We start from the raw sequence: 17,453 nt of genomic DNA on the forward strand, positions 1-17,453 counted from the left end.
GTGCAAGTTAAAACTTGTGTTAGTTTGTATGTACTATATTTATTGTATGTGTAGCATTCTTTTTGTTTACAAATAAAGATTTTTACTTTACTTATATAATTTTTGGGAATTCCCAAGGAAATTTAGTGAAATCCTACATTTCGGAAAAATATATTTATTTGGAACAATAACAAATTTTTACATTACATAAAACCGAACAAGTGTGGATCGGACTTGCACACCGATTGTTCCGTACAAATTTGTAGGTAGTACATATCTATAAATAGCCCGTTATTATTATTATTTTTTAGCACCGAGTTTCCTGAGTTATCTTTATACGCCACTGATCAAGTTACTAGACTACCACGACTTTTTCATACAAACAAAACTATAAAAAATACACTTACAGATTTTTACCGCTGCGATATCGTGATTCCCGAACGCCGCGCCCGTGTGTCTCACCGGAGGGGAAGTGGCAAAAGCGATTAAATGAAATTTTGCTTCTCCGAATTAACAGAATTTGCGTCGCATAGAATAATGCGTGTCTATTTAGGTGCTATAAATTTCTTGAGCAATAAAGGTCTCTAAGGAACTTCCAGGCGATGCATTCCAGTTTAAAGGCCGGCCACACTCTCGCAAGAATTCAAATAAACATTTTCACTGGCTTAAAAAAACTGGCCAAGTGCGAGTCCGACCCGCGCACCGAGAGTTTCATGCAAATTTATTGGTATCTACGACTAGATGATGATGATGATGTGTTCCTGTTATGCCTCACTAGGGACATAGGGCTCGTAGAAGAGTTATCCATTTGGCTCGATCTTCCAGCTCTTTCCCAGCCGAGACCAATTGAGCCAGCCTCCTTCTCAACTGATGGCCTCCACGTGGTACGAGGACGTCCTGGCCGTCTTCTGCCAGTAGATTGCCAATGGAGACCCTGCTTGGGCAGGTGATTATTCGACCCTCGAAGCGTGTGTTCAATCCTTCGCCATATCCGTGTCAGAACTTCTCGGCTTACTGGCTTCTGGTCAGTCAGTGGTCTACGACTAGATACTGGTAACTAAATATATTCTTACTATATTCGTATATATAAGTATAATTCGTAACGTAAGTAAGTAGTTATTATAATAGTTTTTAACTGGGCTGGGCTGCTGGTAGAAGCTGGATGCGTCTAGCCGAGGACAGGGCGAAATGGCGCTCTTTGGGGGAGGCCTACATATGTCCATCAGTGGACTGCTATAGGCTGATGATGATGAAGATGATAATAAAATAAGAACACATAGGCGAGACAATGTTTATTCATCACAACAAACAAGTTTTGAAAATTAAGATTGGTTTGGTTGAAAACAAAATGAAAAAACAGTAAAAAATCATTGATTGGTTTCATTGGTTGGTTATTGATTGATTGATTGATATTAAGTTTTTAACCAGAGCTATACGTCACACGAATGGTAACGGAATAAAGGAAAATAATCATTTGGCTAAGCGTTAGGTACGGGATCCAAAGTATCAGGAACAGTTTCCAAAGGTTTAGGAGCAAGTTTCAAGTCAGGAGGTTCAGCTGCGGCTGAGTTTGATGGAGCCACATCGAAGGTTGTAGGGCATTCGTCGACCTTTACCAGCACAGGTTGGGAGGTAGTACGCGAGGCCTGGGCTGCTGCAAGCGCGATGGCAACACGCCGTCCAAGATCGCGATCCACCAGATGAAACATCCTCAAAGCATCCTTTTGTACCAGAGGAACAGCAGTCACTAAAATTCCAGCTATGTTCGCAGCCAACCTATTCCGTTTACCTTCAGTAACCATGTATTTACTATAGAAATCAGCAGAATACTGCAGATCAACTACGTTCCTGTCATATATCTTTATCCTTTCTCGCGGTCTCGCGACACTCACAAATGGAACTGGACCGTTGAATGAGTTCTGATAGTAATTGGGCGCGTCTTTCATGTTGTCTTTTGTTGGGGGAGAACCATCACGGGTGTACACTTTTCTATACTTCGGTCGGTTGACGTCTATGTTATTGTGGTTGATTCCCAAACGGTAGTTTTGTGTGTCACGGTAAGCGAACAGGCGCGCCTTAAATATGTCGTCATGAGGCCCGGGAATACCAGGGACCAGGTTGCCGGGATTCAAGGCAGCTTGTTCCACATCTTTAAACATGTTCTCGGGATTTCTGTTCAGTACAAAGCGTCCAATAGTTACGGTGTGATATGTTCCGTTTACCCACAGCCGGGTTAAGTCAAAAGGGTTGTAATTTAGCTTTGTTAAGTCATGCTTTGATATCACATCCATCTCCAACTGCCAAGAGGGGAATTTACCTTCAGCTATTGCATTATAAAGGTCTCTTGTGGAGTAGTCTTGGTCAGTGGCGCTTAGAGCCCTCGCCGCCTCCTCAGTAAGCACCTCTACTCCTTGTTCGCTTCGGAAGTTAAATTTCACAAAGAAACTCTCGCCGTGTTTATTATTCACCTCAAACGGATGAAGTGTGAATGAGTCACACTTCCTATAACCATTGGTTTGACCATAGTCAGACAACAACCAAAGTACACCATGAAGACTGTCAGGTTCTTGCGTGAAAGTTTCTGTGCGATACGTGTTATCGAATAGATTTGTTTTGGGGTTTCTCTTCAAATGGTGTGTGGTAGAACTAAAAAGGTTTGGGTCCTTGAAGAGAAAGACAGGGACGGCTACTCCGATTAGATCTAAATTACCTTCATTGGTATAGAATCTGGCGCCTAAGCCTCTGACTTCTCTGGATAAATCTATTCCGCTTAATCCTTGATTTACGACTGAGAACCGGCCAAAAACGGGAGTTTTCTTTCCGATTCCATTAAACACATCTGCGTGAGTGTACATTGAGACATCGTGGGTGACTTCGAAGTAGCCGAAAGCGCCGGTGCCTTTGGCATGGACGACACGTTCCGGGATCCTTTCATGGTCTGAGGACGACAACTGGTCGTAGAAGAATACGTTGCTGAATGGGTCCGTGTTGAGCGTGACGGTTTCTCTTACTTCCACTGGCTTTCCCGCGCTGGTGGTCAGGACGCCTATAGGTCGCTGAAAAAAAATTGACAATTTTTTGAAATAGGAATATTAGAATAGGATAGCTCACGTGGCTCTAAGCAATCACGTCGTATTTGATATCTACATCCATGCATTCATGCTAATTTTATTCCATTACATTCAGTCAAGCTCTCTATTCGTCGGCAGTTTTCGCCACAAAGCGGAAAAAAGCTATTACTGGTTACGAGCGTAGCGCATAGCGATAGGTTGAAAATACATATGCCAGTAGCTCGCACATTTTCGTACAAGTAGCTGACGCGCGTACGTCAATCTTCATACAAAGATGAGACAAGCGTGCAAGCTCCTTGCATGAAAATGTACGAGCTACAAGCCTGTGTATTCCCGGCCTGTGATCGCAAATGTGCTTGTACGCTAATACTAGCTGTCGCCTACGACTTCGTCTACGAAGAATTCGTTCGCGCGCCCATGGGAGCTATACTATTTTCCCTGCATGAAACTATCGAATTAAAATGACCTTCTTAAAGTCTCAAACTGTTTCCATCTCATCTCCATCGCTTCAGTAGTTTAAGCGTAAAAGCGTAACTAACAAACAAACATATTTACATTCGCATTTGTTACTTTAGTTAGGATAATAAATAATGGTGTAAATAAAAACATGCGAGTATAGGATCATTCAAAGTTACATAGAATATACATAATGCATATATATAACATAACATGTACGGTACTATTCAATGGAAAAAATCAATTGTGTAAACAAATGTGGTGACTGACATTGACACTTGACTGACGACTGGCTGACTGACTGACTGACGTTGGCTCTAGTGATGTGAATGCTCTTTAAGATACTTCAATCAGCAGTAAATAATTATTTTGAATTTACTCATATTTCATTATTTAATGTAATCCCTAAGTTTAATTTTTAAAAATGGCTAATCACGTATTCTCTTAGTCCTGTTCAAGAGTCATTCACAATGTTTCCATGTCCCTTTTAACTTAAAATGTTTAATAGCATTTTCAAGAAGTTTTAGAATTATATCTTCAAATATATATACCTAACGTTTCTTCCATACAAACTTACACTTCATGTTCAAAACTTACACTCCCCTTTATACCCCTTTAAGGGTAGAATTTTTAAAATGGTGAAACATGTATATCCACTTGTATTTTTTGACGTATATTTTCCCCAAGGTTTATGATGGAGTATTTTAGAATTGAAAGGGTCAGTTAAAATATGGATTAATTTAGATTTTTTTGCTGCTTAAGTAGCGTAGTAGAAAAAGCCAACCTGAGATATGTGTGCATAGGAGAAATTTGTATCTTGACTCCTGTCCAACGGTGGTGTAGGGGTTATAGTACGCAGTACGGATTGCTGAGGACCTAGGTTCGATTCCCAGCGCTGGTCTCTTTTTCTGGTTTTTCTGTGCATCCATGTCTCAGTTTGTATTTTCGATATAATTTAGAAGAGGCATTTTTAAATTTACATAAGACAGGGAAATGAGAGTAGACACAGGGAAGTGATTCAAAATGATTTTTTGGTCCAACAATGGACTCCACAGTAAATATGATACTAGTAAATAGAAATGTACATAATTTCTACTAAAATACTATTTTATCGTTCAACTAGTGTTTACCCGCGGCTTCGCACACGTAAATCATTAGGTCCAGCAGCTGAAATACCGGGATTTTAAAAAATTGACGTGGGAATTCCCGAAAATTAAATCGTTGTTTTCATTGACATTACATTAAAAACAATCATGGTCAAATTTCATGACTCTAAGCCCAGCGGTTATTAGTTCGAAATTTTATCCCTATCTCGTGAGAATATCGAAATAAAAAGTAGGCTATGTTTTATTCCAGATGTCAAACTATCTACATACCAATTTTCATGACTCTAAGCTGAGCGGTTGTTATTTCAAGATTTTATCCCTATCCCATGGTAATATCGGGATAAAAAGTATCCTATGTTGTAATCCAGGTTATCTAACTTTTCGCCAAAGCCAAGCCGTTTCAGCGTGAAGAAGTAACAAACATATTCACTCACTCACTCACAAACTTTCACATTTATAATATCAGTAGGATTAGTAGGAAGTAGGATAGTAGGATAGGATTAGAAACCTTTATAAACCTTCATTAAATAGTGTAACTTAACACAAATAATTAATATCTACGAATAAATTAATTTGCAGAGCCAGCCATAATTATCGGTAGGTAAGGTTGGTTCAGTCAAATAATTAATTTTGTTGGTACAGCACTAAATTTCCCGAGACTAGACCGACCATAGACCAACTTCGGTGAGGAAAAAATTATCATGTCAATTTGACAAATATAACGGATTTTCGTCTTCCAATTAATTCTTTAAAATTAACATATTTACACGATTATTTAATGATAAAATGGTTGTTAAAAACAGTGGTGAGCTCATTGAGATGTGAATATGATCGGGATTGGCGTTCAAATGCAAGTAACTACGGAGTAATCGTGAAAAATTGCTTTGTTTACACAATTGATTTTTTCCATTGAATAGTACTTTAGATACAAATAAAACATTTAAAAGCCGATTACAAATACTGGTTCTTACGACTTAAAGTTAGGCACAGACTTAGTGCGCCCTAATTTTATTGCAAAGGCGTTCCACAGCCGTATATCACACGGTAAGTATTTATTTTTAAAGTGAATGAAGAAAGCCTGGTTAAAGTCGCGGGTTCATTATATTCGGCATTTCATTTAACTTTTAAAATGTAAAAAAGTAGTTGTAGTGACATAAAACTACAATAGTTGGACATGTGATATCGCGAAGTTTCTTGAAGATCAATATCTTCAAGATCCTCTAATATTGTAGAACATTTTTTGTTCTATCATCAATAGTTTCCACAGCGCATGCGTTGAAAGATGTTTTGGCAACTTTTTTACACTTTGAGTTACATTATGAAAGTTTTAGTACGGAACCCTAATTTTTTCTGGTAATTTATTACTATATCTATATAGCCTATGGCACTTCTTAGCATGCTAATAGTGAAAGAATTTTTAAAATATGTCTATCAGTTTTTGAGTTGATTCGTAAAAACGTCTAAAAATACAAAACTCCAAATCTTTCATCTCTGTAATATATTAGTATTAGTATAGTATATTAGTATAGATATAGATGAAGTGATTTTACTCTGAAATATTTCTTTTTCAGAATTGTTATTAAACTAGCATAATCTTACCTAGAACATTCTGTAAGATGACATTAAAAATAACCTGAAATTAGCACGGTTCCAGAATATTTTATGGCTGACGTTGTTGTGGCAAATTAGATTATGTATGAAAAATGTTTTTATGGGAAACAAAATAATACGGAAGTGAATGTCATGATCATATTTACATAAACCCGAAACCGAATGCCGAATTAAAGTTTTGTACATGATTTTTGGACTTTTTCGCAAGTTTATATGTAAAACTTTTCGAAAAATTCCAAAAATCGTGTATAAAACTATTAGTTTACATATTATAGTACTTACAAAAAACTAGATTAGTAAAACACATCAAATCAATTAAAATAAAAGACCTAGAAACATTCATATTTAAAAGGTATAAAATCTCTTACCGGGTGCTCTAATTTAAAATCCAGCAATTGCCGGGAAGCGGGATCCAAGTCCAGAGTAGCATTCCAATGCTCAATACCACTGCCCTTTTTCAATAACAGAACTGAAAAAAGGCAACAAACCACACGCTTCATGGCTGAAAAGTGTGCATACGCAAATTTAAATTACCTTTTATACGCGGTGGAATAAGTAATTATTACTTTAAGGTCATTTAAATGCTATTCATCCTTTAAATTTCGACTTGATATTATTTATTGATAATAAAACTGGTCATAAAACTATAATAACTGCATTATGTAGTACATAATTGATTATTGATTTGTGTTTTCCTGCAATAGATACATTGTAAGACACTGTTTATGTATGTTAATGTATTGCGTTCTGTCTATATGGATATTCTTGGAAATTTTTTTACTGGGCCCGTCCGTACTTAGTTATTTTTTTATGTAACAGGGGGTAAACGAGCATGGGGTCACCTGATGGCAAGTATTCACCGCCACCCATAGACACCTGTCAACATGATAATAACAAATAGGCTACTTTCCAAAAGTTCGAATTTTTAGTAAATCCCAAGTATATATCGTAAAATTCCGAAATTTTGTCCCAACTACTAGACTTGCGAGCGAAGCCGCGGGTAGAGGCAAAAATAGACATAAAGTTGTAATTAATTAACTACAAATTGCTCAGCCGCACGCACATAATTACTTACCAAACAATGTTGCAACTAGGTATGTTTTGTTTCTATTAGGAAACGTTTGGTAACTAATAAAAAACAAAGAAAGTTTGCAACAAAGTAAAAGATCTTTAAAAAAAAGGTTCCAGATAGGATTCGAACTAGTATTTCTTTGGTTTTTTTAGTTTCTCCCCCCCCCCCTTATATAACATCTCTCAAAAAATCTCTTAAATTAGATTAGATGGTTTTAACAAAAAATAAACGGCTTTTGTTTCGTATAAGGGCTAGTGCATGTAAATAGGTAGCTATAAATGAACGAGCCTAAAAAAGTAGTTTCTGGTTACGTCTCCGACCGATGTCACCCTGAATGTATTGCAATGTATTCTTGTATTATATCTCACACACACACACACACACACACACACACACACACACACCGCGCGCGCGTACCTACACATTAGTAGGATAGGAACTATTAGTTACATATTACTATTAGGTATTAGTAGGATACCCTACCCTATTCCTATCACACGATACGTCGTTAATTCTTGAACACATCCCCATTAATAGGTATCAAATGAAATTAAATGACGTAACCGCATTAAGCGTGACCTCATTCGTTTGCTCACTCTATTAGGGAGACAAAAACACTCTGCCTATAAAATAAGAGAGCTTTCACACTAGATAACTTAGCCGCCTTGCCAAGGTCCGATCTACATATGTACATACATACTACATACGTCCCGGCGTGCTGGGAACTTCAGGTTAACTCAAGACGTTGTCCTTCATTGAACAGCTTATGGTAAAACTATATAAAATAAATAAATATCATACGACACTTGACACCAATTGACCTAGTTCCAAACTAAGCAAAGCTAGTACTATGGATAAATACATACTTAAATACATATCAAACATCCAAGACCAGAGAACAAACATTCGTATTATTCATACAAATATCTGCCCGGGCGGAGAATTGAACCCGGGACATCAAGCTTCATAGTCAGGTTCTCTAACTACTTGGCCATCCGTTGGTCTAATCGTCTAATTATTATTATATATTATTATGGAGATTAAGCCCCTTAATCCTCTCCCCTTTCCTGAATCCGCCACTTATTACGACGTCAATACACGTTCAAAGACACCAACTCTTTATCATTCCTGCAATCGAACCGGCCAAATTATGATTGTCTGCCTAGCACAGCAATAGCGCCGCGGAAGAGATTTCGAGGTTTAGAGAATCATTTATTTATTTATTATTTATTTTTATTTATTTATTTGCCAATAAAAAATTACAGCATTACAGTAAAACCAATGCGCTGTATAATTCAAATTATACTTACAATAAAAAAAAACACAAAAAGACATTAAAAACAAAAAAGTTATTTAGGGATTTTTATCCTTGCTTTCCTAAAGCGACGGAAGACCACGCCCTCTGGCCAGAAATCGGAGTGCAGGAACATCTGCTGGTGCTTAGCCGGCACTTGGAGTCTAAAAGAGCGAAAATTGTTGGCTCTATTAGACTCGAGCGCTCATATAACCACTTAAAGGTGAAGCAACCGATAGCGACCAAAATGTTGTAGATTTCTAGGTACAAGCGGATTGTATTGCGCGTCAAAAATAATCCAGTGTGCATGGGTTCTAAGGCAGCATTAAATTAAGGACAGACGGAGGCTGTCTGTCGCCGTAGATCCGTCTATTTAGCGGAGCGAGAAAAGCTACTGTCGCTAAGTGAAACATTTTTACGAAGGTACGAGTACTACAAGTACTACAACAACAAACAAAGTGACAAATCGAATGAAACACAATTTTGCCCCTTGATATTTACATTTACAAACCTGCGAAGCCATTCAATGGTGCGTGCGAAGTTCCCAATCCGCACTGGGCCCGCGTGCGACCTATGGCCCAAGCCCTCTTGTTCTGAGAGAAGGCCTGTGCCCAGCAGTGGGACGTATATAGGCTGGGATGATGATATTTACATTAATTAAAATGCTGTAATTTTTTTCTTTAAACTGTGAGCCTTGTTTTCATTTTTATACAAAGTGCTAATACTGAAAACCTCGGACACCCCAACAGTTCCCAATCCGCACTGAGCCCGAGTGGAAACTACGGCCCAAGCCCTCTCATCCTGCGAGGAGGCCTGTCCCCAGCAGTGGGACGTATACAGACTAGGATAATGATGATGATAACAACAGCTTCTTTTTATTTTCATGCAATAATATCTGAACCGAATTAGATAGAATTGGTATGCCGATAGGTACTTGATAGGATAGTGTTTTTATCCTAGAAAATTGCTTAATTCCCGCGGGATAGCGATTTTAGAACTCTTCAAAGACGAAATCGCGGGCAACAGTCAATAAACCATGAATTAAACATAATTTCCCGATGTGTATATAAGCGCATAACTTCAGAACGCTGTAACTATTTAGTTAATTATTTTTTGTTTTCATGAAACTTAGGAATAATTGTACAAAAAAGTAGACAATTGTACTATTTTATTAATATATTTGCATATAACATATGCTTTATAAAAAAAATTAGCCATATACAGATTCAATACTTTCGAATGGTATTTTCGAAAAATCAGTCGTCGGGTCTATTGACATTGTCCCGTGCAATGTCGTTTGGATTCTACATTGCAACTAAAAGAAAATTGCAAAAAAAAACAAATCTGAAGACTAGTTTTACAAGATTGAAGCTTAATCTATCTTTTATCCAAATCAAATCAGGTTAAAACGATCTACTTTGCATACCGTCTTGTACCGTCCATCTCGCGATGGAAAACGAATGAAAAATTGGAAAATCGAATGAAATGCTAATGAATGGATAAAGCAAATGCAAATAGATTTCGGAATATTGATTAGGCAGGTTGAATTGAAAAGTGGCTCTGTGATTTAAGGATTGCATTACCATTTTTATTTTTTGGGTAAAAATACACATTGTTTTCACCTCATTTTGTATGTTTACGGCCAAAGTGAAGTTACTGAATCAGTGAGCTTTACGTTTGAAATTTACCACAAACTTTCGGTGAAGGAAAACTCTTAAGGTAACCTGCTCAAGCGCAACGCATTATTATTGTGTACAAGAGTGTACAATATATCATTTTTGGCGCTATAATGCGGCTAACTCGCTACGCGCACGTAGCGAAATCGTCGCCATCGCAGCGATATCGTTACGCCCTCGCAGAGAAATCGTTGCGTGCTCGTTTCGCTTCCTACTAAAATCGCCAGTGTGATAAGGCTCTTATAGTAGCTCTACAAAATCTCAGACATAGCAATGAGAAAATACCTCTACGTGACTCTAACCAGAGATTGATTTATCCACCTCACTCTTACAATCCTCTCGTTTGCAATGAGCCCCTATTTGGGTTAAAAAAAAAAGCACTGAGGTACGAAGGATGCATAATAATTGATATCCAATTGTGGAAATATATTTGAAAGACAAAAACAAGAAACGTACGTATGCGTCAAAACCTGGAGTCGCCTAGTTACCAGAATACCAAAAATACTAGGTAAATTTCAAGTTAATCTGACCACGGAAATGAATGAAAATTAACTTGCAAGATTTGACCGTTACAAAAAATAACGACAACAAATAGGACAATTAAACAAAGGCTTGTAGAAAATCAAAAAACAGGCAATAATTGTGGAATATTTTTTTTTGTTTATCAAACTTTCACATAACTGAATTGTATCTATTTAATATCAGATTATAATCTCACTCAATTACATTTCACCACACATTGATTAATTTTATTTGACGGATAAATGTGATGCCGTCTCCGTCTATTCGAACGAAACAAACAGAGGCACTAATTATTAGTTAATTATTAATTTATTATTGATTTAAAGATCAATTTTTCAAACTTTATACAAAATTGTCTTTAACTTCCATTATTCCCTAAATTTCTGCAAATACCTTCGCTCTGGAGTGATAGTTTACCTTAAAATTTTCTACGTGTATACCTAACCTAAACAAACCTATGTTATACATAGGTATAATATAAAAGAGTATAATATTCTCTAAACATATTACTACTAGCTGCGTTAATGGCATCATAAAATATTCTTAATGTTTCGCGTAATGGAAGGCAGCATCTGGTACATTTACGTCGTAGGCATGTGTTCACACTTCTATAATAATCTACCTTGCTGCGGTTGCATGGAATCATATGACTAAAACTTGTGCAGATTTAAGATGTTTGTTATATTTTTAATGTCTGGAATGAAAACGCTTAAAAAATATCGAAAATAAAACTGGTGCTGGAGGGTGCTGGAGAACGAAGCACAAGGTGAAAACGAAAACCCGATCGCCTTGAAAAATTAAATAAAAACTAGCAAGGAAAAAACTATTTCTAGTATGGTCAGCATCAAAATTAGCTACATACTTTTGTACTTTGTCGTTTTACAGCAACGTACTTAACACCATACAAATTTGTCAAATGTGTTAAAACGTCAAAGTAAAAAAGTGATCCGGTACTTTTAATGCTGACTGTACCTAGTCGGGCCCCTGTGAAATCGTGACTCGTGACCAGCTCAAAAATTCCCTACTCAAAAAGTCCCGACTGTTGAAGTTTAAGTTACTTAAAAGAGTTCTAGACTAATAAACTAATAAGCTTGGTTTTTTGACGAATTATAAAGCAGTCAGGTTTAAGATTTTCTTTATGTTCCTGTGAAAATAGTAGCGAAGTGCTAAATTTGTTTGGAATGGGCTAATTATTATCTTTAATTTGATGCTGAAATTGTAACAATAAAAAAAATATATAGCCCTCCATATTTTTTCGCGGAAACAACCGTTTATGCTACAAAGATTCAAAGGAATACACGTACATAGGAGGACATACAAACATAGGTGCGCTCAAAAAACAACCCGCCTTCAGGCAGTCGGGAAAAAAATTGTATAATGATGATGATTAAACATTGCAACAATCAACTTCTTATCGTAACGAGTTGGTAAACTTGAGGGCAATCACAAGTTCGCTGAGGCCTGGTCAGGGCACGCATGCGGCTTAATGGTGAGTGCACGCTGCTGGGCCAGGGGAATCTGAAACTTGGTATTCAAAGTTGGTACTACCGCCCCCGCTTGTCAATATTATAAATATACTGGGTGTGGCCTGTTACACGGGCAAATAATTAAAAGAGATATCTTACTCGTCAAACTGAACGACATTAGTTCAGCGACTTTTAAAAATATTTTTTGTTTTTTATTTTATTACACTTCGAAGAAGCAATGTAAAGCAAAATATTTGATATTTATAGCGTGACAGGCGACGTCAGTTGGGTTCTAGGGTGGCGTACTTTAAATTTACGATTAAGTTTGTTGGAAAAAAACCGAAAGTTAAGTTTTGATTTTAATTAAGTGGGACTTGATGATCCAATTACCGGTGATCTATAGAGCCTCTGTTTTAATATTATCCCCAGTTCTGGGCCACACACTGTATAAGCCTTTAATCAGACAGCATGTAACATTACAAGAATATATAGAATGTATTTATTCACTTTTGTTAATTTTTTGCATGTCCGTTTGCCACGTAGCAAAGGCCTCCTCCAATCTTCACGAAAAACGAACCTAGAATTTAAAGCCCCATATAGGCAGAGACAACCTGTATATTGACGATCTGATTGCTAAGCTTATATTAAATTTATATGTTTAAAAAGGCCAGCTAAACGTAAAGAGTACTCGCAGTGTACCATGCTGCGTCGGCACTTACGTCAGTCACGTCCCGCCAAGGGTTGAGCGGAAACAGAGCCAACTTCGGCGTCAGGGGTCGGACCGCCGTTAAATATATTTAGAACCCCTACGCGTTCGGTTGTTCTATCATTTCCTTATATTGTTTTTGGAATGCACCATCTTCAGAGGTGAATCTACGGAAAAGCTTTTTGGGCTGCAATCCAGTGGCCGTATTGTGTAACGCGCTGACGTTTGCAGTCGCATTCACTATCTCTTTCAACCCTCATCTCGCTAATCGTAGCGCGTAGCAGCTTTTTTCCGCTTTGTAGCGAAACTGCCTACGAACAGAGAACGCGCCCAGCGGGTTCTTAGCACTGAATGTGTTAAGCGGAGTCCATAATCCCAGCCTATATACGTCCCACGCGGGCCCAGTGCGGATTGGCAACTTCACACACACCATTGAATTGCTTCGCAGGTTTCCTCACGATGTTTTCCTTCACCGTAAAGCTCGTGGTAAATTTCAAATGTAATTCCGCACATGAACTTGGAAAAACTCAGAGGTGCGAGCCGGGGTTTGAACCCACGATCCTCTGCTTGAGAGGCCATACGTCAAACCACTCGGCCACCACTCTCCCAATATATAAGTTACTCTATGGCCACCACGGCCTGGACTGACTATTTGATATTAAATTCCGCTTATCTAATAACCCCACGCTCCACGCGCTCCGTCTTGACAAACGGACAGAGAGATAAGACCATATAATCGTCCTATAAAGGTTCCTTTTTTCTTTTAGGTGCGGAACCCTAAAAACATATTAACCCGGGAGCCAGGCTTGTTGGTACGAACTTACTTATAACCGCAGTATTACAATAATATACCAGCGAGTTTTACCGACGAGCCATGAAACTGCGGTTTTTTTTTATATTATTCGGCTGGATGGCAAACGAGCAAGTGGGTCTCCTGATGGTAAGAGATCACCACCGCCCATAAACATCTGCAACACCAGGGGTATTGCAGGTTATACTCGCCATTCGATCGAGGCTTTTAGAAGGTGGTAAAATAAAGTAAACTACAGCTTTTGAGCAGCTTTCATTATTTATTAGAGCTATAATTTTCTACTAACGGCTATTTTTTCTATCAGTGGATGCAAGTGGCGATTTGTCGTTCATTGTGACATTCCGGGGGAGGCCTTTGTTCTGCAGTGGACATCTTTCGGCTGATGATGATGATGATCATTTTTAGGATTCCGGAGCCGAAATGGCAAAAACGGAACCCTTATAGTTTCGCCATGTCTGTCTGTCTGTCCGTCCGCGGCTTTGCTCAGAGACTATCAATGCTAGAATGCTGTAATTTTGCACGAATATATATGTAAACTATGCCGACAAAATGGTATACTTAATAAAAAATAAAAAATAAAATTTAATTTAAATACCTCCCATAGGCGTAAAGTGATTTTTTTTTCTCATCGTCTTTTAAAACCATTAGAGGGTTGCTAAAACGAATTTTCGATTCAGTTTTTTTTGCAAAATATTCAACTTTAAAGTGCAAATTATCATTAAAATCGAGCGCCCCCCCCCCTCCAAAATCTAAACCGGCGGGTGAAAAAAATTCAGGATGGTAGTAAGTATATCAAACTTACAAGGAAAACTATAAAGGTTAAGTTTTCTTAAGAATTATTAGTAGTTTAAGAGTAAATAGCAACCTAAGGTATAAAATATACCTGAACTTGGAATATTTCGTACAAAATACGAAATCCTTAGAAAAATATTATTTTTTTTTTCATGATGGCTCCGGAACCCTATTTCGGGCGTATCCGACACGCTCTTGGCCGGTTTTTTTAATAGTCTAGTGGCGTAGAGTGAACACTTTTTTGAGCAACCCTGAGAGTGACAGAAGCCATTGGTATACCTTAAAAATGCCCCGACCAGCTAACTAAATTAAATTGTTATTCGCGAATTAAAGTACAAGAATAAAAATATATTTTAACATTTATTCAGTAAATAGGCCGCAATTGGCACTTTTACACGTCATTTTTTAAACTACCATCTTTTAGAAAGACCATCATTGCCAAGAAGAATGCGCCGCAAGAAACTTGTCAGAAAGTCATTTTTTCAACATAAAATACTTAAAAACTAGAGTAAAAATAGTAGAAAAAATAATAATAATAAAACAGGGATGTATGGGGTCCCTTAGTTACAAAACTAAACACTAACTATTATAGATATAGACAATTATGCCCTTATACTACCTACCGAAGTGTTATTCTTAACGGTTTTAAAGTGTCCACTTTGAAGTCGGTGCCTCAGCGAAACCCAGCAAGGTGATAGAAGCCTATATTACGCTATATACTAGTAGGTAAGTAGAGTAGATCCATTCCTATTGACTCGCACTGAGCCACCGAATTGAAACTGGTAGAAAATTATTTTCCTGTTTTTTGAGTCGGTTAAATATACTCAGCGGAAAAAAATTTGGCCCACTACAAACGAAATTACCTATTTAGTACTGGATACATTTGAGGGCCAGATTTTTTGCCGCTCAGTATATTTAATTATATTTTTGTCTCACTTTTGTATAGCTAATCCAAATTACAATAGCTTTTTGTCAACTCCTCGTCACCTTTTAAAAAGTATTGTTTTTTTTTTTCAATGCAGAGACGTCAAAATGCTTGTAGAGTCCTGGTGTTTCATCATCCGTTCCACTTCATCATACGCGTTATGACGAGCACAACTTGTTGAGTACCACCGGTGGCTAACTCTGTGGTCTTCTTCAACAGTTCCATTTCACAAACAACACGCGCTTGTGTGCAAATTTGACCCGGTGTTTGTAGACGACTTACTGAATTTAGACTGTGGCTACGTTTTATTAAATCCTATTCAAGCATGAACCTTTTGTTTCGAAGCAGACTTTCGTTACATACGAAATGACGTTTACACGTTTTGTTTGGAGTGCAAAAACCAACAGTTTTTGTTACATTTGGGGGTCCATTGTTGGAAGAACTGCTATTTGATAGCGTTTTTGTACCAAGCGAATTACATATTTATTTTGGGCATTTCCTGTAATATAAAAGCCTATTGGTATCGAAACGGTGTTGTATTTAATTGACTTACTTTCTTCACAATATCAAACCCTTCTTTACTAATATTAGCTAAGCTAAGATAGGCTATGTAAGCCATCTTAAAGCGCATGAGCGCCAAACAAATAACTAGGAGTCGAAGTGGTCGCCATGGCCGAAATCAGTCGGATCATTATCATCACTAATATTAGAAATGCGAAAGTGACTCTGTTTGACCTCTTCACGCTTAAACCGCATTCGATATGATGAAACTAGAGACGGAAGTAGTTTGAGACAATGGAAACGACATCGGATAGTCTTCAACCGGTGGTAGATTTTTTGACAGTCATAAGTGCTTGCCTAAATTGAATAAAGATATTTTGACACTTTGACTTTGACTTTGAAGAAAATTACATAGATCCCGCGGAATAGCGATTGGATTCGCATAGTGAGTCGCGGGCAACAGCTAGTTGAAAAAAAACTCTCCCCCCACCTCTAGCGTCTCCATTTGGACAGCAACTGGAAGGAAGAATATAGCGCTGTTTTCCGATTTCCGCACAGCATCCTGGTATACTTCGAATCCAAGTCAAGCGTGACTCTTGAACAATATTTCGAGTTATTTCTAACATTCCGAAACAGCGATCAGTCTGAGGAGTTTACGCGCAAGTAAATAGTTTTGTGAGTTCATAAGATAGGAAGTTAGATTAAAATACTTGCGGGAAAGAGCGGAGATTGCGAGAAAACTTTTTGACTCCACTTAATGCACATTTTGACCTGTTCGAAGATATCGAATGTAAAAGGATATTTTGTTTTCTTTTGAACTTTTGTTTTCGTCTGCAATACCCCTGGTGTTGCAGATGTTTATGGGCGGTTGTGATCTCTTACCATCAAGAGACCCACTTGCTAGTTTGCCATACAGTCGAATAAAATAAAAAATAAAAATTGCGTTGCCGTGTGACTCGCTCTTATCATGCTAGATAGAACCATAGAACAAAAACCGCAAATGTTTTGTAGTACCAACTTACTCTTAATAACTCCACGTGTTTCTGAGAAACAGAAAAATAATCGTAACCATACGGACAACAAAGTGATCCTATGCAGGTTTCTTTTTTTTTCAGATACTAAAGCCTAAACAAAATTCTATATCTCAAAAACCGATTTTGATGAAACATGTCTAAGACCCATCGCTAGAAAACCTGATTTCAAATAAAAAAACCGCATTCAAATCGATCAGACAGACACACATATAGCGCTCAAACTTATAACACCCCTCTTTTCGTCGGGGGTTAAAAAGTAGGCAATCCTGTGGGAATTGGGTTGCTACTCTTACGATGCCATGCCACTAGTAATATTAAGATTAATAATAAGTCTATCAACACCTGTCAATTTAACTTCAGGGCTTCAAACCCTAGTAAAGACCGGTTTGGATCATTAAATCCCTGGCTTTATGAAGGTCGGTTTATGAATC

The 17,453-nt window shown here is 37.6% G+C and overlaps 1 protein-coding gene across 1 annotated transcript; it reads right to left on the reverse strand.

Annotated features, from left to right (window-relative positions):
- Positions 1-1,386: 1,386 nt before the first annotated feature.
- On the reverse strand, positions 1,387-15,712 carry LOC141433656 (catalase-like). Its single transcript, XM_074095759.1, has 3 exons — positions 15,643-15,712; positions 6,592-6,725; positions 1,387-3,035 (listed from the first exon to the last, which is right to left on the reverse strand). Exons 1-3 carry the CDS (start codon positions 15,710-15,712, stop codon positions 1,458-1,460), a joined length of 1,782 nt encoding a protein of 593 aa, XP_073951860.1. The 3' UTR covers positions 1,387-1,457.
- Between the last annotated feature and the right edge of the window lie 1,741 nt (positions 15,713-17,453).

This window comes from Choristoneura fumiferana, chromosome 12 (genome assembly GCF_025370935.1).
Source record: "Choristoneura fumiferana chromosome 12, NRCan_CFum_1, whole genome shotgun sequence".
Taxonomy (NCBI): Eukaryota; Metazoa; Arthropoda; class Insecta; order Lepidoptera; family Tortricidae; genus Choristoneura; species Choristoneura fumiferana.

Excerpts from the sequence above, each read along its gene's own strand:
- LOC141433656 (XM_074095759.1), bottom strand. The coding sequence starts at position 15,712 with ATGGAACTGTTGAAGAAGACCACAGAGTTAGCCACCGGTGGTACTCAA. Across the intron at positions 6,726-15,642 it reads AGTTGTGCTCGTCATAACGC|CCATGAAGCGTGTGGTTTGT; the intron begins GTATGATGAAGT and ends CACACTTTTCAG. Across the intron at positions 3,036-6,591 it reads ATTTTAAATTAGAGCACCCG|CGACCTATAGGCGTCCTGAC; the intron begins GTAAGAGATTTT and ends ATTTTTTTTCAG.